Source organism: Drosophila navojoa, chromosome 2 (genome assembly GCF_054131105.1).
Source record: "Drosophila navojoa isolate 15081-1374.11 chromosome 2, UAZ_NAV_1.0, whole genome shotgun sequence".
Classification (NCBI taxonomy): domain Eukaryota; kingdom Metazoa; phylum Arthropoda; class Insecta; order Diptera; family Drosophilidae; genus Drosophila; species Drosophila navojoa.
The window spans coordinates 14,020,345-14,040,925 of NC_142890.1; the positions used below are offsets into that span (position 1 = coordinate 14,020,345).

Consider the following 20,581-nt stretch of genomic DNA (forward strand, 5'->3'; position numbering starts at 1 on the left):
CGCATTGCGGACCTAGTACCAGGGATGGCAAACTTTTACTCACGCTGCTGCAGTCTATCGATATGTGATCTACTCATTCTTTACTTCTTATCGGTTAAATTGGCGAGAGGCAGAGCTGTTATTCTATTTACTAGAATTTAAAAAAAAAAAAATTATTGTTAATCGTCTGGTAGAAATAAGTGTGAACCAATGCATAAGTTTGACATATGTTCAACTGTTTATTATTATTTAATAATATTAAACCGTGAGAAAATCGCTGTGAATGGCACAGGAATTGAATTTTGGCGCTAAAACCCATATATATTTGTTTAAACATCGAAGTCTTTACTAATTGAATCAGTTTCAGTTTCTCCATCTGAGCTGGCATCATCTAGAACCGCATTTGCCGCATTTGTTTGATGTTGCTTTGAACGATAATGAATTTTCAAATTAGTTTTTCTAGGAAAACCAACATTGCATATTTCACACCTGAAAGATAATGAGAGAATTAAAGCACCAGATCTAGTGAAAACGCAAACTAACATACCGATATGGTCGCTCGCCTGTGTGAAGGAACTCGTGTTTATTTAAACATGATTTTGTCATATATGTTTTTCCGCATAGTCGGCAAGTATATGCCAATTTCCTCGTATGCTTTACACTATAAGTTCGAGAAAGATGATTATGATAACAGTAAATCAAATATGTTAACTATACCGTTCATGCCGACAACGTGTGGTGCTTGTATAGAAGCGCTGGTCACAATATTTGCATGCGTATGGCATCTCTCCTTGATGTCTAACGCGTATATGCAAATTCAAGAGATGTCGTGTAAAGTACTTTGTGTCACATTCTGGGCATTCAAAGTTCTTTACGCCTGTATGCCTCAAGATATGTACTTTAAGATTGCTGGCGTCTGTAAAGCATCTTCCACATTGATCGCATACGTAGGTCTTGCTAGCTCCCCGCTGCTTCACATTACGCTTTACTTGATTTCTAGACCTATCCGACATGGCGCTATCAGAATCTTCTGTTACCGATAGCCGTGTTTCGTCCATCTCAATACAATCGCGGTTCGCCACTGCCGATGCCTTGCGCAGTCTAGTAGAATTAATACTCTTATCATATTCTGTTTCTGAGCGTCGATGATGAGCCGAATTAGTAATTGATGTTGTGTTGGTGCTTGACGCTTGTCTTGGTGAGCACGCTCTTGCAGCTTGAGTTTGCAGAGATGTTTGTTTTGCTTCTCCGTGAGCACGCACAATTTTACGCTCCGGCTGTTGCCTTATATTAATCGCTGTAGACGCGCCCCTTTTCTTTGCGGAATAGAGGGGATCAACGGCTGATGTATCCCTTCCTATATTATCACGCAGAACTATTTGTATTTTAATACACCGTTCTCGAAATGCTATGGAGTGGTTTAAATCCAAGTAGCAACAGGTGCAAATGTGCTTAGGCATTTCCTCTTCATCATTCAACTAAAAGAAAGCTAACTTAAATACGCAGTTAAACATAAAAACACACACATATTTTCGAAATACCATAATTCCAGTCAGTATTTCGATCTTATGTATCAGATCCTCACTTTCCTGGTTAAATAGGTTTCTGGCATTGCGATTGTAAATTCGTTCGCCACATGTTCTGCACAAAACCATTTTCGACATTTTAGTAAATCAATTGATCTGTCCAAAATAAGGCAATGTTTTTATTAATTTCACTATCGAAATTCAAGTGTGAATGGCATAAATACAGCTGATAATTATGGTATGATGTGAATGTCAAAAATGTGGCGCAATTATCTAATGTGTTCATGTTCTACACGATAACAAACTCTATTATACATCAAGTCCTACTATTATTGAGTCCGGAAAAACTATTGTATTATCTGAAATTGCTATTTCTTTAATGCCATCAATTTGACCATTGACCGCTTCGCTAGCTCTCTTCTGATGCTGCTTTGTACGACAATGTATTCTTAGGCCTGGCTTTCGGGGAAACGCCACATTGCACAAGTCGCAACTAAAATATGAAATTAATATAATATAATTATGTATGTAGCTTCCTATTCAATGTGGCATACCGATATGGTCGCAATCCAGTGTGCAGAAATTCGTGTTTATTTAAACATGATTTTGTATTATATTTTTTTCCACATATCTTGCACTGATATGACCAACTTCTTATATGCCGTACTCTGTAATGAAGAAAAAACATGAAAATCTCGTAAGCTACTGCAATTTAGATTCTCACTGTTCGTGGCGTTGACGCGTGCTGGCGGAATAGAAGCGTTGATCGCAAAATTTGCAGAGATACGGCATCTCGCCTTGGTGTTTCACCCGAATGTGTAATTGTAATAGATATTTCGAGTAGTGCTTAATGCCACATTCGGCACATTCAAAGTTTTTTTCGCCCTTGTGACGCAGTATGTGAATATCCAAGTTTTTGGGACTTGAAGATTGATGCCCGCATAGGTCACAGATGAAAATTTTCGGATTTGCCGGTGGTTTTACATTGCTGTCTTTATTCTTCCTATACTGTCTTTTGGCAGCCATCCTATCCTTATTCTGTGCTGCCTGAGATGGAAGGGCAGAGGATACAACAGGTGAACTAGGCGCTACTTCTTGAAACAATTCTGTTTCTTCAAAGTCACTGAATTCATTGCTCTCGGTCTTTGAATTATTGTAATTCTCTGTACATTTGCTTGAGCTGCCTAGTGTTTTAGTCCCTGAAGTTTGCCCTTCATTGTCATCTGCAACCTTTAGGTCAGGCTGAATCGTGGTATCATACATATTTGTAGGTGATATATCATCATTAGAATATGTTTTCTCTCTTGCAATGTCTGGCTTTGGTGTATTAGATTTTTGTTTACGAGTGCGTAAAATATGGCTTTCTTGGTATGGCTTACTGGAGTTTTCTGTATCTGGCGTATTCAAGATTAAGATATTCTCTAATTGCTCTGTTGTTGCATTCTGTAATTTTTTAGATGTTCCATTGCTTGATTCTATCCCTGTTTGTGTTGTATTTAGCGGGTCTCCCATCTTTGGCTTGGGTTTTGCAGCTTGTAAAAAATGTTCCGTTTTCAAGCATCTCTCTCGAAAAGCTATTGAATGGTATAAGTCCAAGTGACAACAGGTACAAATATGCTTCGGCATATGCTGCTCATCCTTTAACTGTAATCAAATATACTCATGTTGAGCTTCATATGTTTACGTACGTGGATATGTGTATGTAGATACTTGTTTCAGAATAATGCTTACCCGTATTCCAGTAAGAGTTTCAATGTCATTAAGTATCTCATTGTCGTCTTGGTCGAAGAGATTCTTGGCGTTGGGATTTAAGATCATTACCGCACAAGTTCTGCATTTATTCGTCATTCTACAAACTTTCAGCTACCACAATGTTTTCTGTGCCAAATGATAATAGCGTTTTAAGGAGAACAGGTTTGTTATTCTATTGTTAGTATTTTTTGGTATATACAAAAGAAATGAAATCGATAGCACAATAATCTCAAACGTATCCATAAATATTTATTTGAAATGATTGTGGTCTTTCTTTTATGTATTTTTAAACAGTAATAAGTTGTTTCAATGGAGCATAAACTCTATATGTTCGTAATATTTAATTTTATTGGATTTCATTCACAAATAATATTTCCAAATGATCACTCAATGGTGAACCAAGCAACAAACTCATTATTCGTCGACTTCCTCAATAATAGAATCGGGAAGGTCAAAGCCTATATCTTCATCGCTGACTTCTCTCATTTCAGCATCACAAGAATCACTTCTGCCAAACTGAGCCATTCGCCTTTGATGCAATTTTGTAAGATAATGATTTTTTAAATAAGTGGATCCCTTAAAATTCTTGTTGCATGTTTCACATCTGAATTAAAAATATAAAATATATTTACAATTTGAAGACAGGGTAATAAGAAAACATACCGATGAGTGGTTTCTCCCTTGACATGCACTTCCTTGTGCTTATCCAGACTAATTTTGCTTATGAAAGTACTGTCGCAAATGTCACATTCGAAAGGCAATTCGTTTGGATGATATTTTCTGAGATTTTCGGAGATAAAAGTTGGTTAAATGGGTTTAATTTAACATAAATATGATTAACTCACCGTTCATGTCGGCAACGACTGGGACTGTTGCGGAAAGCCATTCCGCAATATTTGCATACAAATGGCTTTTCACCCTTGTGATGCACACGTATATGAAGCATTAATAGGGGACGGGTAAAAAACTTATGGCAGCATTCTTCACACTGAAACTTTTTAACTCCAGAGTGTCGCAGTGCATGGTCCTTCATGTTACTCAAATCGCGGAAGGACCACCCGCAGTGCTCACACACATATTTCTTCTCGAGCGACATTACTTTTGGCTTTTTTCCCCTAACCTTTGTTGCTTTATCATTCCGCGACGCTAGTGGATATTTTTTAACTTGGCCTGATCTGAATCTTTTTGTCGGGCTATGTGCAATGGACGCAGTTGGCCTAACTACCGCATGTGTCAAATCATCAGATGATGTATGTGGCGTTGCAATAGATTGTAAGGCGATTTTTGGGGAGCTGTTCTTCACCAATATGGTGGAACGATTTATTATCTGACGTCCGTTATTTGGATTTCGACAACGCATGAGTCGCACTCGAGGCGAACCATGGCGTGGGCTTAGAACTCTTCGTCCTTCTTCGTTGTTCTGTTTGCATTCATTTCTTGACAATTCTTCCTTATATCCTGAACTGTTTACAAGTCTATTTTTTAATTTAATCGCACCTTTTGCGCGGTTATCCAATGGATCAATATGCTGAGAGTCAACTGGAACATTTTTGCTAGCTTCCATTTCGTCTTGCTTCACGCTTATTAGCTGTTTGTTAGCTTCCAAACATCGTTCCCGAAAGGCGATTGCGTGATCTAAGTCCAAATAACAACAGGAACATATATGGGTAGGCATTAAAGGATCATAGGACAGCTAAAAAACAAAATTGCAAATAATAAGGACAGAGACACGGTATCATGAGCCGGCTTACCCTAATCCCAGTAATTGCTTGAATGTTTTGCCGAATATCTTCATTTTCTTCTTTAAAAAGATTCCTGGGATTCAAGTGAAAAATCGGTTCTGCGCAAGTTCTGCAGCATATCGACATTGTGCTGATATTTATTCTTGGTTTGTTTACAAATTGTAAAATTAAAACACTACCAGTGTGCACATATAAATGGTTAAAAATTACCTAAAAATGCCATGCAGTAAATTAAATATATTTAATATATTAATTTTTTTATAAATACTTCCTTTATCTCAATCTGTTGTAATTTTAAATTATAATATATATATAATTCTAAATTTATTTAAGAATAATATTATTAGTCTAAAAATACTTGGTATGTTGTTTCTTTTATTTTAAAAATTGTGAATGGCCTGTATATACATACATACCAATTAAATTTAAAACAGCTGTGAATAAAACTATCTGACGGTCGCTTTCATTTGCGCGGAAATTAAAAATCTGTATCTTTCTAGAGTATAATTGATATACATATTTAAAATGAGAGACCTACGCACACTATGCCGCACTTGTGGCATAACAATAAATACAAAGCATTATACTAAACTATTTGAGAAGTTGAACTATCATTTAGTAACTTTAATCGAGGACATCACAGACATGTTGGTGAGATTGTTTCACTATTCATTTAAAGCTTACTTTAAAAAAAATAATTACAGATTGAAAGCGACATTGCTATGCCAGAACACATTTGCATTGCATGTAAATCGATGTTGGATCAAATCGTTAAGTTCCGAACGAATTGTCTGAATACACATAAGAAACTAATAGCTGTGAAAAAGAAGAATCTAAATAGCAACATTCTTGAATTTGACAGTATAGAATATGATACAACCGAAAACAGTAAGAGCTGTGATGAGCAAAAAGCAAAAACAAATCTGGGTAGTGATACCCAAAGCTACAGCATAGCAGTTGACGCTCCTGTAAAAAGAAAACCTCAAGTTAAAAATAAAAGGATATATAAATCCAAAGAAGCCAAAACATGGATCTGTGAACAGTGCGGTGGAGAATTTAAATGTTCCACGTATTTAAAATTGCATATGTTGCGCCACACAGGAACTAAGAAGTTTGAGTGTGACATTTGTAAGAGTATGTACTATACTAAGAACGAGATGGAGCGCCATAAGATTTTACATACTAATGCAAGACCATACGCCTGTCGTTTCTGTGATAAAACCTTTCGAGGCACTAGTAGTAAGACAGTTCATGAAAGGTTTGTTTAATACAATGTAATACGCGTAATTTAAAAATATTTTTCATTATTCTAGAACTCATACAAGCGAACGACCATTTGTTTGTCAGTACTGTGATAAAACCTTTAGGTCCACTTCGGTGCGGAAAATGCACGAGCGTGTGCACGTTAATCAACGAAACTATCAGTAAATAATATTATATTTAAGTTTTGATATGTTGATAAAGTAATTTCTTTTATAGCTGTGAGCCGTGCGACCAATGGTTTTTACGTCCTTCACATTTATTATTACACCAACAAACCAAACTCCATAAAAATAAAACCTCAAGCGGCTAGATTTCGCTTTTACGTACGTACAAAATTTACAATTTGAAACTGAGCAAAATGAACTAAATATCATCGTTACCATGTGATTGTCAATAACCATTGAACAGCTGTTATTTTGTGTGAATGGCTAATTCGCGTTCAGAGAGTTTACATTTGGAGGAGCGTACGCTGCTCTGGACGAAGAATTAAAGTAAAGAAATTAACATGTTAAAAAGAATTAATTATTTGTAGTGTCGCATTTAACCGCATATAAAGTGGCCACAAAACGAAAGATTTACTGCTTCGGAAATTTTATACTGTTAAGCTCGGCACAATTGCCTGCTTATCGATGCACATAAGAATAATTTGAATATAATTCACTGGAACACAATTTCAAACATGCTGAAATCTCGTGATATAAATCATAAAAATCGCTTCAAAAGAGAAGATAAAGTGCAACTTATAGCTGCAGTTAAGGCTAGACGTCTGCTATGGGATGTGAGACATAATGAGCACAATGCTGTTATGAGTATTAAAGCGGCTTGGAAATCAGTTGCAGCCGATCTGGGCAGAGACCGTAAGTCTTACGTCCTTCTTGGAAATTCGAATTTAATGAGAACTCAATTCAATTCAAATAGCACAAGAATGCAAAGTCGCTTGGCGCTCGCTACGTCAGAGCTATCGCTACCATTGTAAAACAGCGCATACACGCTTACAGCAGGATGATGGTGATATGGACGAAGCTGATCCATTAGAAACCCCAGATATTCAATGGGAGTTTGCCGAGGATATGTCCTTTCTGCAAGATTTGTTAAGGAACAGAGAGTAAGTGCTCGATATATTGAATTCTCAAGTCTCAAGCTTATTCTATGTTAAACATTTCAGCCAAAGTTTAGAATCAGCACAACTAGATGAAAGCTCTTCTGGCAACAACACTCTAGAAGAATATACAGATATGGAATACTTGGATACCGCGTACATTAATAATTGTGATGACGATATCGAAGTTGAAGACGTAACTGTCACCATTGCTGATGGAGCCCCCGTAAATGGTTGTGTATTTACGTTTTTTCATATAATTTAAGATTCGTTTAATCATTTACAGAAGATAGATCATCAAGATGTGCTATGTAGAACATGTGCGCAACCGATAAATTCTCTAACCTCTCAGAACCTGTTTAACCCAGAAAATCATAATCTTTTGTGTCAAATTAAAGCACTAACAGAACTTAGCGTAAGTAAAGCTGGTCATACAAAACTTTTATGGCGTCTAAAATTATTATTTATTTTGTTTAGTTGAAACAAAAAGAAGGCCTATCAGATTTTATTTGCCAACGCTGTCAACATAATCTGAACATTGCAACAGAATTTCGCAGAGTTTGCATTGAGTCGCAGACACACGCCCTGATCAAAGTACAAATAAAGAAGGAGACCACGAAATCAAAAGTAATAGCATATCCCCAGTTTAATATTGTTGAAAGTGCGAGTGACACGGAGATAGCCGTAGAAGAACAGCGATTGGAAAATGTCGAAATATCGGAAGATGAAAATTATTACGAGGAAATTGAAGTTGAACCATTACAATCAATAGCATCACCACCATCGTCATCCAATATCAAATTGCAAGAGAACAAAAATCCTAAGTGCCAGTGTCATCAGTGTGGATTAACATTTGCCACTCAGGACTTGCTAAAAATGCATATGCATCAAAGCCATGATATGCAGCTTCAAACTCGGTTAGTGTCAATATATGTAATATCTGTGAACATCCGTTTTTTATCTAATTTATAATTTTAGATTTGTGTGCAAGCATTGTGGGCATGATTTCAAATACTCAGCACCCCTCGTTGAACATCTGAAGAGCATCGGGACTAGTTTTGGATACAAGTGTGAAGACTGTGGTCAAAAGTTTTATACTAGGCATTTCCTTAAGAAGCATAAGAGACGAGCTCATGGACAGGCCGTTGAACATATTTGTCATATGTGCGGTAAAAATTTTACAACTGGATTTAATCTGAAGAACCATATTATTCGACACTCTGGCGACCGTCCTCATAAGTGCAAATTATGCACCGCTGCATTTTCGACGACAGCCGAGCTAAACAATCATCAACGCATCCACGACAATGTGCGTCCATATCCATGTCGTTATGCTTGCGGAAAATCATTTCGTCACTGCAGCAATCGTAGCACTCATGAGAGGTGAGCAAAATCAAATGCGAAAGAAATGGATATTTCAATTAAAATTGTTTGCAGAGTACATATGGCTGGAAGTCTCCGCCCCTTTCAGTGCGACTATTGCAACAAAACGTTTGTGACCAAAGGGGATTGCAGATCGCATCAAATGGTTCATACTATGAGCCGTAATTTTAGGTAGTTGTATGAATGAAAACATCTATTCTGCCAGGTTAATAACATATGTCTTTTCATCTGTTCCACAGCTGTGACATTTGTGAGCAGAGTTTTAAGTTGCACAAGCACTATTTGCAGCACTTGAATACCAAATCTCATAAAAAAACCGAAGAGAAGTCTTTGAAGGAAAAAGAATCTGTGGCTTGACTTTAATCATACAATAATTACTAGAGGAATATGCAACTTGAAGTCATTATTTTAAGTTATTTTGAAATCAAATTAGCTAATTACTTATACTATACTAATGAATAGTAAAATGTTGATATTTTTCATGAAATCATGTTTGAACAGGTTCAAATTCTAACCTGACATGTATTTTTTTTTTTTTGAATAGTCAAATCCTGAAAGCAAACTACTTTTAGGAACTCGTTAAACTGAAATAAAATGAAACTATTTTTTATTTTTTTATAAATAAACACATTGAAATGTTGTAAAGTTGAATTTTAATAGCTAAAATATCAAATATATATGTAAATGCACAAAATTGTTGGATTTTAAGATAATTAAGTCACAAATTATTGGTAGAGAAAGACGTTTTTGATTCGCCTTTGCTCTAATGATCACCAATTCCATTGCCATTTTGTTTGGCCTTATCGCCGGATGCAATAAACGTGGTGACATCTAGTTTAGTGGCCAGAGCCACGACCACGTCCTTAGACTGTGCATTTCGTTTAACAATTAAAACACTGGGATCAACTTCCAGCACTCGCGCCAGCTTGCCTAATATGTCAGTCTCAGTCAGACGAATGATTCGCTTGTTTAGGGCCTTGATCGCAGGGTCACTCAGCTGACGATTCATGCTGACAATCTGGCTCAAGAGGGTTTCCTGTGTCACGACGCCCAAAACACTTCTGTAAAGAGATAGCGGACCTTAGCAGCATTGGCTTTATATTTTATACTATTCACATACCCATCATTCTTGTCGACCATCGGCAGCTGATCCACGCGATTCTGTTTCATAAGCGCAATGGCACCAGCAAAAGTTTCGTCAGACTTTATCAAAGCGATTGGACTGGGCAGCTGGAGCTGAGCTATGGGCACGTTCCACCACCAGTGGCCATGCTCGTTAACTGGCTGCTTGAAGCCGCGGGCCTCCATCCAATTGTCGGATACGAACTTGGTCATATAGTTACGAATGCCGTCGGGCAGGATAACTACACAGCGCTGGCCAGGCTTCAGGCTGCGTGCATGATCCAGGGCTGCATGCATTGCGCCACCGCTCGAGCCGCCACAGAGCAGACCCTCTTCAGCGTTTAGCCGGCGGCTCATGGGGAAGCAGTCCGAATCGTAGACCTTCGTCCACACATCGACTACCGTCTGGTCAAAGACAGTCGGTGGGAAATCATAGCCAATGCCCTCGACCTCATAGAACTGGACATCAGTTTTGTTGAGCTCTTGTGGCCGGGCCAGCACAGATCCGTAGGGATCCACACCCACGACCTGGCAATTGGGCACTTGCTCCTTGATTTTGCGTCCGATACCGGTAATGGTGCCCGCTGTGCCAGCTGCGATCACAACCATATCCACTTTATTATCCAGCTGCCACAGTATTTCAGAGGCAGTGCCGTCATAATGCGCCAAGGGATTGCCCGCATTGCGATACTGGTCCAGCACAATGGAATTGGGTGTCTTACGCTGCAGCTCCTGGGCCACATAAATGAGACCCTCCGGCGAGTCATAAGCAGCCTCCGTGGGCGTGCGAATGATCTTGGCGCCCAGGGCGCGCAGTGCATACACCTTCTCGTTGGACATCTTCTCGGGCATGACAATGATGCACTTGTAGCCTCGCACAGCGCAGGCCATCGCCAGTCCAATGCCCGTGTTACCGGACGTAGGCTCTATGATAGTATAGCCCGGTTTCAAAAGCCCTTTCTCCTCCGCATCCTGAACCATGCGGTAGCCAATGCGATCCTTGACCGAACCACCCGGATTTAAGAACTCACACTTGGCATCTAAATAGGGAATATAACTAATTTAGCATGTTTTGACTAATTAATTATACTAGAATCATGAAGCATTACATGGCACTTAATTTTATTTAAATATAACTAAATAATCAATTTATAAACAAGAGATAGTGAAAGTTAATCAGTTCCAATTATAAAACTGCCGCTCGTGCAAAACTATTCGAAAATAATAATTTTGTATAGTCATAGAATAGTAGATTAGTATAGCTACAGATTAAATAGAATTATTCAATGAAGAAAAACTAGCTAAGGGAAAATTCCCATTATTTTCGTTTTTCATTTTATACTCACACATCTCACACTGAATGCCCTCCTTGGCCGGTATATGGTTGAGCTTGACTAGGGGGGTGCATCCAATCACTGTTAGAATATCCGGCGAAATCTTATTTTCGTGCAGAAAGCCGCGTTGCGTATGCGGCGTCTGCTCCTTGGTACCCAGATGCCAGGTGCATTTTGAGGGTTTGCCCGGATCTATGAAGTTGGCTGGACGCTCGTAGGTCTTGCTCGCTGACATTTTCTGTGGATTTATAAAACGTCGTGGGTGAGTAAATAGTTCAGAGCACGTTTCGTGCTGCACCGCTGCCGGCTGGGATTGGAATGAGTCGCTAGATGTGTTATTCAGCTCACAACATCTGGCATCTGGATTGCCTGGGGTCAGTCAGGCGTTGAACTCAACTTGTATTATCAGCAATTGATATTTTAGTTTATTATTGAATTATATTTGGGCTTAGACGTATCAGCAAATCACGTTGTGTTGTTACTACTGCCATTGTTACCATGTCATCGCCGGTTCTAATTCGCATATTCGAGAGAATTACGTTCTACCAGATTTGAATGATTTTACACTTTTCATTGTTGTTTATAATTAACAAACGAGGTCTAATTCTATGGCTTCGTCTATTCCAATCGGGACTGCCTTTGCCTTCTATTTCTTTCCCAACAGGTTTTTCTGTACACCTAGTTAACCCATAAGGAAGTTCAGGTACACAAAATGCATTCCAAGTGCATTGAACCTAGAAAGCCGGAAAAATCTCAGAACAGCAGTGCACCGTATGTATATATATTTGTACTCTATTATCTATTTCATTTATCCATACATACATACATATGTACCTACATGTACTTTTATCAATATATTTATAGACTTCTCTTATCACTCTAATTATGTTCTCACCTGTGTATAGTATGTATATATATGTATATTTCTGTAATGTATAATTAATAGAATTTGATGTGTTTTCACAGAAGAGTTTTAAGTATATATTTATATCGCTGTCAACAACGTATTATAAATACTTTTTATAACAAAATAGAGCAACACGTGCAACGTTGTAGTTGCTTTCCATAGATCCGTGGGTACTCTGGCAGGCCGATGTGTAAGTGCGCTATTATATATGTGCACACGCACACACATGTACACACGTGCGTGAGCTACGCTAAGTTGAGCAGTGCTGTGAAGCATTAGATAAGTGTTGACAAATGCTAAACTTCCATAAAGGAGTTGCATCGGCCGTTAAAATATTAAATAGTCGAAATGAAATTTACGCATGTATCGCATGTGAATATTATTTTCCTAATATACATTTATTTTATATAATTTTTTGTGCCATTTTCAGCCGCTTATTGTATTAATATCTGGCATGCATTGATTGCAGTCGCCTTTAACGGCCTTTTTCAAATAGTAACAGTTTTTACATATGTTTAGCAACGATTTTGAATTAAGCACTTATCACAAAAATAAATTTAAATAAAAAACATTACAGTTACGCTAAAAGAAATTTAATAATAATAAAATTATACATTAATTATTTATGTAAAATAGCGGCAAATCTATGAGCGGAGCTTTAACTGAATTTATTTATAATTTAAATATTATTAAGCAAAAATATAATTGTTTTCAAAGGACAACTTGGGGAATCATTTTTCATGTATATGTGTCGAACGGTTAGTGGTTAAAAGATTAGAAATTGTTCAGATTTTGACTTGTGCGCGCCAAGTACTATGTGGGAAATATTTAATAGGAAGTGATAAGCGCTACTTCAGATTCAACTAAGTCAATATGTGAGCGCAAGCCCACCCATTGCTTCTCTTTCGGGCCGCATTCTCTTGGGTTCGGGCAACGAATATATGTACATACATATGTATGCAGGTATGTATGAGAAAGCATCATCACTTCGCCTCGAGCGCTCGCCTGAAATGGTCGATTCTTGAATAGAGGTCCACTATGCTCATATTTTCCTAGATTCCACTCACTCTCTCCCTCTCTGCTCTATAAAATATTTTTTATATATTTCTTCATTCATTGTTAAGTGAAGAGCTGACTGAACTTTTTAATGGGTTTGTTATCTGTTGCAAAGGCTTGATCTAGATCAAATGAAAAGTAAAATTAAAATACAATTTTTGTCAGCTAACAGTCAAATAAAATAGGAAGTGATAAGCGCTACTTCAGATTCAACTAAGTCAATGCCTATGCCCACCCATTGAATGCTGTTTATTACTCTCTCGGCAATTAGCTTAGTTGCTCAAAGAACTATGTACGTCACATTCTTATCAGATTTATAACGCCTTATCGCAATGAATTGTGTGGGTAAGTAAATACAAGTTTATGTACCTGCCTTAAGCATTGGCAGTACATAAAATAATAAAATGTTGATGTTTGCTTTTGAAAATAAAAACGTGTGATTATTTATTACATATCATTACACGTGTGATTATTAATTATGGCTTATCGTTAACTTTTGCGAATCAACTGCGTAAAGTGTCTTCGAATTCGTTCATAATTTTAATTATTGGATCATTTATGTATTTGCGTACCTCCCAGTTGGTCGCAAAGTCGCCATGATGCCACAGTGGATCATCCATGTGATGCATCACTTTGTTGGGCAGAGTATCCGCCAGTCGTTCAACGTCCTTAACTGCGGCCATTTCATCGTTGTCCGAGTACCACAGGTGAGTCTTGCAGGTAATTAGATGGGTTGGGTAATCAGGCGGCACTTCCGCACCATACACAATCAAGTTCTTCTTCTTGCCAAAGTCATACTCTCTAAAGTGTCCCGACTGTTGTTCCTGCAGATAGTGCAAGAACTGATTGGTGGAAACTCCGGCCGGAGTTGTTATTGCATTGATCGCAGCGGCAGTCTGTAGAAAAAAAAAATATATATATTCAATATGATATCTTTCGATTTCTGATTGAGGCTCACCGAATTGGTGCGTCCGTCGGTGCTATGAAACTGCTTGCAGTATTTGAGAAATCTTGAGTCCGGTCCGCAGGTGTTGTAGAGTAAGAGCAGTAAGAAGTCATTGTAGGGCAGAAACTCCATCGACTCCAACATGAGCGCGTAACTGGTTCGATGTCCCAGATATGGTCCGGTCGCGTGTGCCAACGGAAAGTCCATGTTGTCCATGTAGGCCACGGGAGCCAGCAACTGAGCGGTCTTTATCTTGGCATTGTACTCGGGACGTGAGGCCATTAGCGCTAGAAACACTGTCGTGCCCTGGGAGTGGCCAACATAGTGAATGGACTTCTGACCCTGTCCGTTTGTCGCCAGGGCATAGTCGATCATGGCCGCAATATCGAAGTAGCCGATTTCATGCCAGCTAAAGCGCCAGAAGTAGGGATGCTGCGTGGTTAGCCAGGTGTGATTGCGGGAGTACGTATTGCCACGTGCATTGCCAATCCACACATCGTAGCCGGCATCGACCAGCTGAAAAGCCAAAGCATTATCCGGCCCCATCGTGATCCAGTTGTCGGAGCTGCCCAATATGCCGTGCTGCAGAAGCACGATGGGGCGATGGGCCTTTTGATTTTGCAGCTTGTGGGAGTAGGGTATGCGAAAGACTCCAATGATGTAGCCATCCTCGGTGGTCACGTGATGCAGCTCTGCAGGGTACTCATGAGCCCTAATGAGATCATCCTACGTGGAGTAACATCGTAAGCTCTCTACTTACGCGCATGTATGTAGGTTTCTACTTGCCGTTTTAAGTCGAGGATTCAGCTTCAGGTGTCCATCTGGATCGTTGAAGAGCTGATAGAAATCGACGCCATCAAAATTGAATGGGTCTAATCCAGGTGGCGCACATCGAGCAACTGTCGCCAGGCAAAGAGCCGACAAAGCAGCGATCAGGCATTTCTCCATGTTGGCGCGGGACTGGCGATTCCCAATATAAAACAAGTAAGAAGACTCTAGTCGAGACTGCTCGACTAGGAGATACCCTGAACCCTCCATTCTGCATGCATAAGCCCGCGCTCTGCTAACTGCGCAGTAAGCAGCGACTGCGCTTGGGCTGCGCTGCAGTGTGGGCAATAATATGAGAATTTACTTGGTGAATAACTTCTTTTGTAAACATACGATCTTAATGAAATTTTCAGGGCGTAACTATATGGTCAAAATGTGTGTACATTCCAAAGCACAAGTCTCTAGTACTTCAAATACGTTTTTTACAAATTGGGGGCGAAGGGGGCGTGGTATCCAAAATCTGTTGATTACAAAATGTTTGTATTCATCATATATATATACACAGTAAATCTGAAGTCTCTACATCTAATAGTACTCCGATGAGGCTCAAAAAACAAAATCAATTTTTCGATTATTCTCGATAAAAAAGTTATCGGATGAGTTATCGAAAAAATAAAGCAAACTCGTACTGCGTATGGTGTTCACGAGTATGCACACAAAATTTCAGCTCTCTAGCTCTTATATCTTCTGAGATCTCGGCGTTCATACGGACGGACGGACGGACGGACGGACGGACGGACGGACGGACGGACGGACGGACGGACGGACGGACAGACGGACAGGGCTATATCGACTCAGCTCATCGTGCTGATCAAGAATATATATACTTTGTGGGGTCTGCGATGATTCCTTCTGCCTGTTACATACTTTTACACAAAAACATTATACCCTGATTTCCCATTTTCAATGGGTTCAGGGTATAACTAGCATACATAAGGAACATGCCTAAAGACTTTTTTTGCCTAATCTGTCGATAAGAGTTAATCGGACAAATACTTAAGTGGATCATAAAATCATTCGTCTAAAAATACACTATTATTACGGACGGTATACACGTTTATTATCCCTTTGCTATATAGAAAACAAAATGTATAAACAATGTATATAAAGGACTAGAGGATCCTGTAATTCTTATGTAATCCTCTTAATGGAACAATGTAAAACACAACAATTTTGTATATCTATATTTTATTAAAAATCAAGTGTCTCATATATGAAATAAATACGTATTTCAGCTTTAACATCCCACTCGAGCCGGAATTCGTTTTATTTGATTATCCCCGCCCACCTTGAGCACAGCAAACATGCCCTGCACAGTGTGGGCTTCGATGTGACAGTGATAACTCCAGAAGCCGGGATTATCAGAGATGAAGCGCAAAATCACGTAGCCCAGTCCGGGCACCTGCACAGTGTCCTTGGCCACGGCGGCATAGTCATTGGACAGGCGAGGCAGACGTCCACGTCGATCCAGCTCGCGTATCTGTGGATATATTAAAATTATAAGAGATTCGTATTATTAATTTAACTATTCACAGTTCTGGCTGCCTTACATTTTTCAAGTCGTTCTGGTTACCCAGCACTCCCTGGCCGACCAGGCGGAAGGTGTAGCCATGCAGATGGATGGGATGTGTGGGCTCCATGTGGTTGGCCACAACCATTTCGATGGCTCGATAGGCAGGCAGGCGCATGACATGAACACCCTCGCACAGCTCCCGGGCACAGTTACGTCCTTGTGCGGCGAGCGAGCTGCGATTGCTATAGTATCCATCGTCCTTATACAGATGACGGCCTTGGAGCAACGAAATGCCCGGTGAAATGTAGCTAATCTCATCGATCTGGAAGAGGAGTTCGCCATTTGGTGCCTGTCGTGTGCTCAGACTGGAGTAGTACGTCAGGAACTTGGTATAGCTTGACCAGGGCACGGGCTCGACGGAGCGCAGGGAGAGCGTGCCCACATCTTGGTCTTTGCTGAACTGCCGCAACGCTAACGAAGAATTCTTCAGGGGCTTGTAACGAAAATCATTGATGAATAGCGGTGGCCCGTCCTGATCTCTGGGCTGGCGGCTTCCCAGTATATCACCCTGGGGCAGCTCACTGCGAGCGGCTCCCCGATAGCTGAGCACCGCGCCCTGATACAGTTTGCGATCCGCACACTGCTCATAGCCTCGGACGCGCACCCAATAGTTCTTGGCATATTGGTTCGCCTCCAGCACAAAGTCGAAGCGCTCCGCTGAGGTCAGAAAGAAGCCGTCGGCCAGCACCGGCTCAATGTCATTGCCATCGGTGCTGATGATCAGCAGCTTGTGCTGCTCAATGGAGAACTCGACGGGACAGTTGAAGATGCCGTTGAGCACGACGCGCATGCGATAGCGATAGCCAGGCGTCACGCGCAGTCGCTCATAGCGGTGCCTGGCGTCCTGGTCGGGCAGCTGGCTGAGATGGTTGCGACCCTTGCCATTGATCAGTATGTTGCGCACCTGCTGTATGTCGTAGTCGTAGAATATATCCTGCACCATCAGGGCATGCTCCACCAGATCGTAGTCGTAGAGGCGCGCATGGGGATTTGCCTGATGAGGCTGGCGCACGATCAGATTGCCAGCCACGCCGAAGCCACGCTGCCAGCCCATGTGGCTGTGGTACCAGAGGCTGCCACTGCGATCGGCCAGGAACTCATAGCGAAACACCTCGCCCGGCTCCACCGGATACTGGGTGACGTGCGCCACGCCGTCCATTTCGGGACTGCGACTCATATGGATGCCGTGCCAGTGCATCGTCGTGGGCTCATTCAGATAGTTCAGCACATCGATGACCACAGTGTCGTTCTCACACAGCTCTATGGCCGGACCGGGCACCATCCTATTGACGGCCATGACGGGCGATGCAACGCCGTCGCCGTAGATGCACCTCTCGTCTGCACAGGCGCGCTCATCGAACTGGCAGCGCTGGCACTCGGGACCCAAGCGACGATAGTTGTGCACCACCAGCTGGTAGTAGCAGCTCTGGCTCTGGCCCTGCTGGCAAACGCGTCGACAAGGATGACGCTCGAATCCGCTGAAGCTTGATATATCCGCCTGGCCGTAGTCATCCTTCAGCTGCAAGCCAGCACTCAAATGACTCTCCTTATTGGTCTTGTTTCTGTGCGACCAGGGAAACGTGAGCCAGTCTATTTTCGCAGCCGACTCCTGCTCTAGCTCCAACTCCGGCTGCTGATTCTGCTGGGCCAGTGCGAAATTCACAAGGCACCATATCAAGCAGATTCGGTGCCATCTGTAATGGCTTTTACTTTTCGTAACTATCATGGCAAACGTCAACCTTCAACTGCGCCCAAAGGCCTAGTGCAACGCCCGAAGAAAGTTTGGAAATTCAAGCCAGGCCGAGTTGGGCATGCGCAGCACGTGCAAATCACAAAAGCTGAGCTGCATTTTATTTGGCTCTAATTGATTTAAGACTAAGAACCTCCAAATGACGTGTGATCGACGCACAGATACCCTCTCTGAGTGGAAGAGCCCAAGGATCATAGCTCGAGCTGAAAAGATTTGTTCACTTTCAGTGTAAAACTTAAATAGAAATTAAATGATTTATTTATTTATTTATTTCTTAAAGGTATTGACAGAATCGAGTGTCAATTTAAGTTAAAAAAGCCTAAATTAAAATAATTAAATTTTTGTGATATAATAATTTTTTTGAATATAAATTCTAATAATTTTTTTTTTTTTTTAATTTATATTAATAATCATATACATAAGTACATAAAGCATTTTTACATTTCTATAAAATGTATCCCAATTAAAAATTATTACATATGAAGAAATATACATACATACATACATATAAATATTTTAAAATTTCATTTCCAAATTGAAATTGTATTATTTGTATATTCACTTATGTATATATGTATGTATGTATGTATTTGAGAAAGTCTTCAGTAAAGAAAATACGAGTATACAATTGAAATTCTAATGATTTAATTGTTTATCATGATTTGAATTTGCATCATATTTATTTATATATTATTTCAACACAACATAATATTTTTAAATATTAAATACATATACAGATATGTCACCTGCTCATTAGGAAAAATAAAAACAAATTCTATATTATAAATAACTTTTCATTTATTTTTGTTAATTTATGTTTAAAATACAGATGAAATATTTGAAGAGTGAATCCGATTGTTATTTAGAGAATTTATGCCGCAGGTTCCACAATTTCGGGACCAGCAGGCGAGGTTGATACGGTCGGCGATACGTTGGCAGTACTCATTAGACTTATTACGCCACAGGCAATGGGCTCACCAACGGACATCTCCTCGTTCTGGTAGGCCAGGGCATTGGGCACGGACAGCGCCGAGGAGAAGACCTCGGCATTGAGCGCTGTGTTCAGGTCGATGGGTTTGCTGTGTATGACGACGGAACGGCCAACGATGCCATTGAAGCCAAAGAGCTGCAGGTAGATGCTCATAAACACGGCCGAGACTTTGCCGTCCGGCTTCACCTCCAGGTTGCCCAGCTGGCGAGAGGAATGTAAGCTTCGTGGCTAAACTGGATAGCTGGCAATGAGTTGGACTTACAAAGTTATTGGGAAACTGTCCGCCCGTGGATTTGCAGCCCTCGCTGACATCGCCGTATGTGTGTATGTGCAGTGCGTGCTTTCCCGGCGGCAGCCCGGTGATGTTGATGGTCACCTTGATGTCACTGTTGTAGGGCAGCTGCTGGAAGGTTATCATGCCGGCTGCACCCGCTGAATCACCCTCGCCGTTTAGTACGGCACCCGCCTGCCACTGTGGCACCTGCGAGGAGAGCGAGAGTAAAATGAGTTGTTTAGAGCCCGCGCACAGTGTGGCAAGAACCTACAAAGGAGTAGCCCACATATGGCGGATGCGGCTGGAGCAGTGGACTCAGCAGTGCGGCGGCACCAATCCCGCCAATGACCGGACCAATGCCAGCCAGTGGCACCGACATGCGCTCGTAGCGTTTCACCTTTGTGCCGGCCACCACTTTGATGTCGTCGATGTTGCGGGTCATATTAGCTGGCCCGGGTCTCAGCCGATCCAGCAAATTTTGCGCGCCGCCAGGCACAAAAATGCTATTTAATAGGATAAATGCCAATATGGGTCTGAAGCGGAACATCGCGGTTAATTGACGCTCTCGTATTGTGTGTTCTATAGAGATTCGTTGGATCCGTTGGCTCCACTGGGAAATGCTGCCGTTGTCTGTGAGTCTTTTGACCAAACTGAACCGAATGCACTGTGTCGGTTGCCATTTAGACGGCATCGACATGGATTTCATGCTGATTGAACACGTTAATTGCTTCAACTGCGTACAGTTGGCTATATCAGTCGTATGGATGATGACCACTCAATGGCAATTGAGTGTCGCGTGTGTGATGCTTGGTTACCTGTCTGTCTGTCCGTCCAGGGGCGTAGCTAGCAATCGCCGCCCCAATCTTTGTAATTCTAATTAACCTCAATCTAAAGAAAAATGATTGTAACTTGACAAATTAAAAATATATTTTTAAAATATTTGCAGTGTCGTAGAACCCCCATTTGTCCCAGTTATTGACGTCTCTGTATAATGGGAGTATAATTTCAGCTAGGGATAAAAACACATTTCCTAAATTAGATCAACATTAATCGTAT

The 20,581-nt window shown here is 40.7% G+C and overlaps 9 protein-coding genes across 12 annotated transcripts; 2 read left to right on the plus strand and 7 right to left on the minus strand.

The window, feature by feature from the left end:
- Nucleotides 1-194: 194 nt before the first annotated feature.
- Nucleotides 195-1,695, minus strand: LOC149092166 (uncharacterized). Its single transcript, XM_089257455.1, has 4 exons — nucleotides 1,521-1,695; nucleotides 697-1,457; nucleotides 527-640; nucleotides 195-468 (listed from the first exon to the last, which is right to left on the minus strand). Exons 1-4 carry the CDS (start codon nucleotides 1,641-1,643, stop codon nucleotides 309-311), a joined length of 1,158 nt encoding a protein of 385 aa, XP_089113581.1. The 5' UTR covers nucleotides 1,644-1,695; the 3' UTR covers nucleotides 195-308.
- Nucleotides 1,696-1,738: 43 nt separating this feature from the next.
- Nucleotides 1,739-3,432, minus strand: LOC108659322 (uncharacterized). The gene is made up of 4 exons (XM_018112183.3): nucleotides 3,237-3,432; nucleotides 2,230-3,149; nucleotides 2,060-2,173; nucleotides 1,739-1,998 (listed from the first exon to the last, which is right to left on the minus strand). Exons 1-4 carry the CDS (start codon nucleotides 3,351-3,353, stop codon nucleotides 1,815-1,817), a joined length of 1,335 nt encoding a protein of 444 aa, XP_017967672.1. The 5' UTR covers nucleotides 3,354-3,432; the 3' UTR covers nucleotides 1,739-1,814.
- A 206-nt stretch (nucleotides 3,433-3,638) lies between these two features.
- Nucleotides 3,639-5,214, minus strand: LOC108659420 (uncharacterized). Its single transcript, XM_018112323.2, has 4 exons — nucleotides 5,009-5,214; nucleotides 4,103-4,950; nucleotides 3,921-4,037; nucleotides 3,639-3,861 (listed from the first exon to the last, which is right to left on the minus strand). The coding sequence occupies exons 1-4, from the start codon at nucleotides 5,123-5,125 to the stop codon at nucleotides 3,672-3,674; spliced, it is 1,272 nt and encodes a 423-aa protein (XP_017967812.2). The 5' UTR covers nucleotides 5,126-5,214; the 3' UTR covers nucleotides 3,639-3,671.
- A 229-nt stretch (nucleotides 5,215-5,443) lies between these two features.
- LOC108659328 (uncharacterized) lies at nucleotides 5,444-6,821 on the plus strand. Of its 3 annotated transcripts, none has more exons than XM_089256746.1 (4): nucleotides 5,444-5,487; nucleotides 5,704-6,257; nucleotides 6,313-6,423; nucleotides 6,479-6,821. In XM_089256746.1, exons 2-4 carry the CDS (start codon nucleotides 5,722-5,724, stop codon nucleotides 6,570-6,572), a joined length of 741 nt encoding a protein of 246 aa, XP_089112872.1. In that variant the 5' UTR covers nucleotides 5,444-5,487; nucleotides 5,704-5,721; the 3' UTR covers nucleotides 6,573-6,821. The 3 variants fall into 3 exon arrangements, with proteins under 3 accessions (XP_089112872.1, XP_017967677.1, XP_089112873.1); XM_018112188.3 differs by lacking the exon at nucleotides 5,444-5,487 and adding an exon at nucleotides 5,511-5,650; XM_089256747.1 differs by lacking the exons at nucleotides 5,444-5,487; nucleotides 6,313-6,423; nucleotides 6,479-6,821 and adding an exon at nucleotides 5,511-5,646 and having other exon boundaries at nucleotides 5,704-5,957.
- Nucleotides 6,717-10,806, plus strand: LOC108659320 (uncharacterized). Of its 2 annotated transcripts, none has more exons than XM_018112181.3 (8): nucleotides 6,717-7,119; nucleotides 7,181-7,367; nucleotides 7,428-7,587; nucleotides 7,648-7,776; nucleotides 7,839-8,278; nucleotides 8,340-8,744; nucleotides 8,799-8,915; nucleotides 8,984-10,806. In XM_018112181.3, exons 1-8 carry the CDS (start codon nucleotides 6,942-6,944, stop codon nucleotides 9,099-9,101), a joined length of 1,734 nt encoding a protein of 577 aa, XP_017967670.1. In that variant the 5' UTR covers nucleotides 6,717-6,941; the 3' UTR covers nucleotides 9,102-10,806. The 2 variants fall into 2 exon arrangements, with proteins under 2 accessions (XP_017967670.1, XP_089112871.1); XM_089256745.1 differs by having other exon boundaries at nucleotides 7,651-7,776.
- Cbs (Cystathionine beta-synthase) lies at nucleotides 9,381-12,272 on the minus strand. The gene is made up of 4 exons (XM_018112182.3): nucleotides 12,096-12,272; nucleotides 11,213-11,438; nucleotides 9,865-10,906; nucleotides 9,381-9,805 (listed from the first exon to the last, which is right to left on the minus strand). Exons 2-4 carry the CDS (start codon nucleotides 11,433-11,435, stop codon nucleotides 9,508-9,510), a joined length of 1,563 nt encoding a protein of 520 aa, XP_017967671.1. The 5' UTR covers nucleotides 11,436-11,438; nucleotides 12,096-12,272; the 3' UTR covers nucleotides 9,381-9,507.
- A 1,347-nt stretch (nucleotides 12,273-13,619) lies between these two features.
- On the minus strand, nucleotides 13,620-15,074 carry LOC108651041 (lipase 3). The gene is made up of 3 exons (XM_018100447.3): nucleotides 14,896-15,074; nucleotides 14,122-14,835; nucleotides 13,620-14,059 (listed from the first exon to the last, which is right to left on the minus strand). Exons 1-3 carry the CDS (start codon nucleotides 15,055-15,057, stop codon nucleotides 13,667-13,669), a joined length of 1,269 nt encoding a protein of 422 aa, XP_017955936.1. The 5' UTR covers nucleotides 15,058-15,074; the 3' UTR covers nucleotides 13,620-13,666.
- Nucleotides 15,075-16,147: 1,073 nt separating this feature from the next.
- Nucleotides 16,148-18,386, minus strand: Mco3 (Multicopper oxidase 3). The gene is made up of 2 exons (XM_018112335.3): nucleotides 16,488-18,386; nucleotides 16,148-16,417 (listed from the first exon to the last, which is right to left on the minus strand). The coding sequence occupies exons 1-2, from the start codon at nucleotides 18,234-18,236 to the stop codon at nucleotides 16,175-16,177; spliced, it is 1,992 nt and encodes a 663-aa protein (XP_017967824.1). The 5' UTR covers nucleotides 18,237-18,386; the 3' UTR covers nucleotides 16,148-16,174.
- Nucleotides 18,387-19,033: 647 nt separating this feature from the next.
- Nucleotides 19,034-20,441, minus strand: Sodq (Sodesque). Its single transcript, XM_018113526.3, has 3 exons — nucleotides 19,797-20,441; nucleotides 19,514-19,732; nucleotides 19,034-19,452 (listed from the first exon to the last, which is right to left on the minus strand). Exons 1-3 carry the CDS (start codon nucleotides 20,229-20,231, stop codon nucleotides 19,132-19,134), a joined length of 975 nt encoding a protein of 324 aa, XP_017969015.1. The 5' UTR covers nucleotides 20,232-20,441; the 3' UTR covers nucleotides 19,034-19,131.
- Between the last annotated feature and the right edge of the window lie 140 nt (nucleotides 20,442-20,581).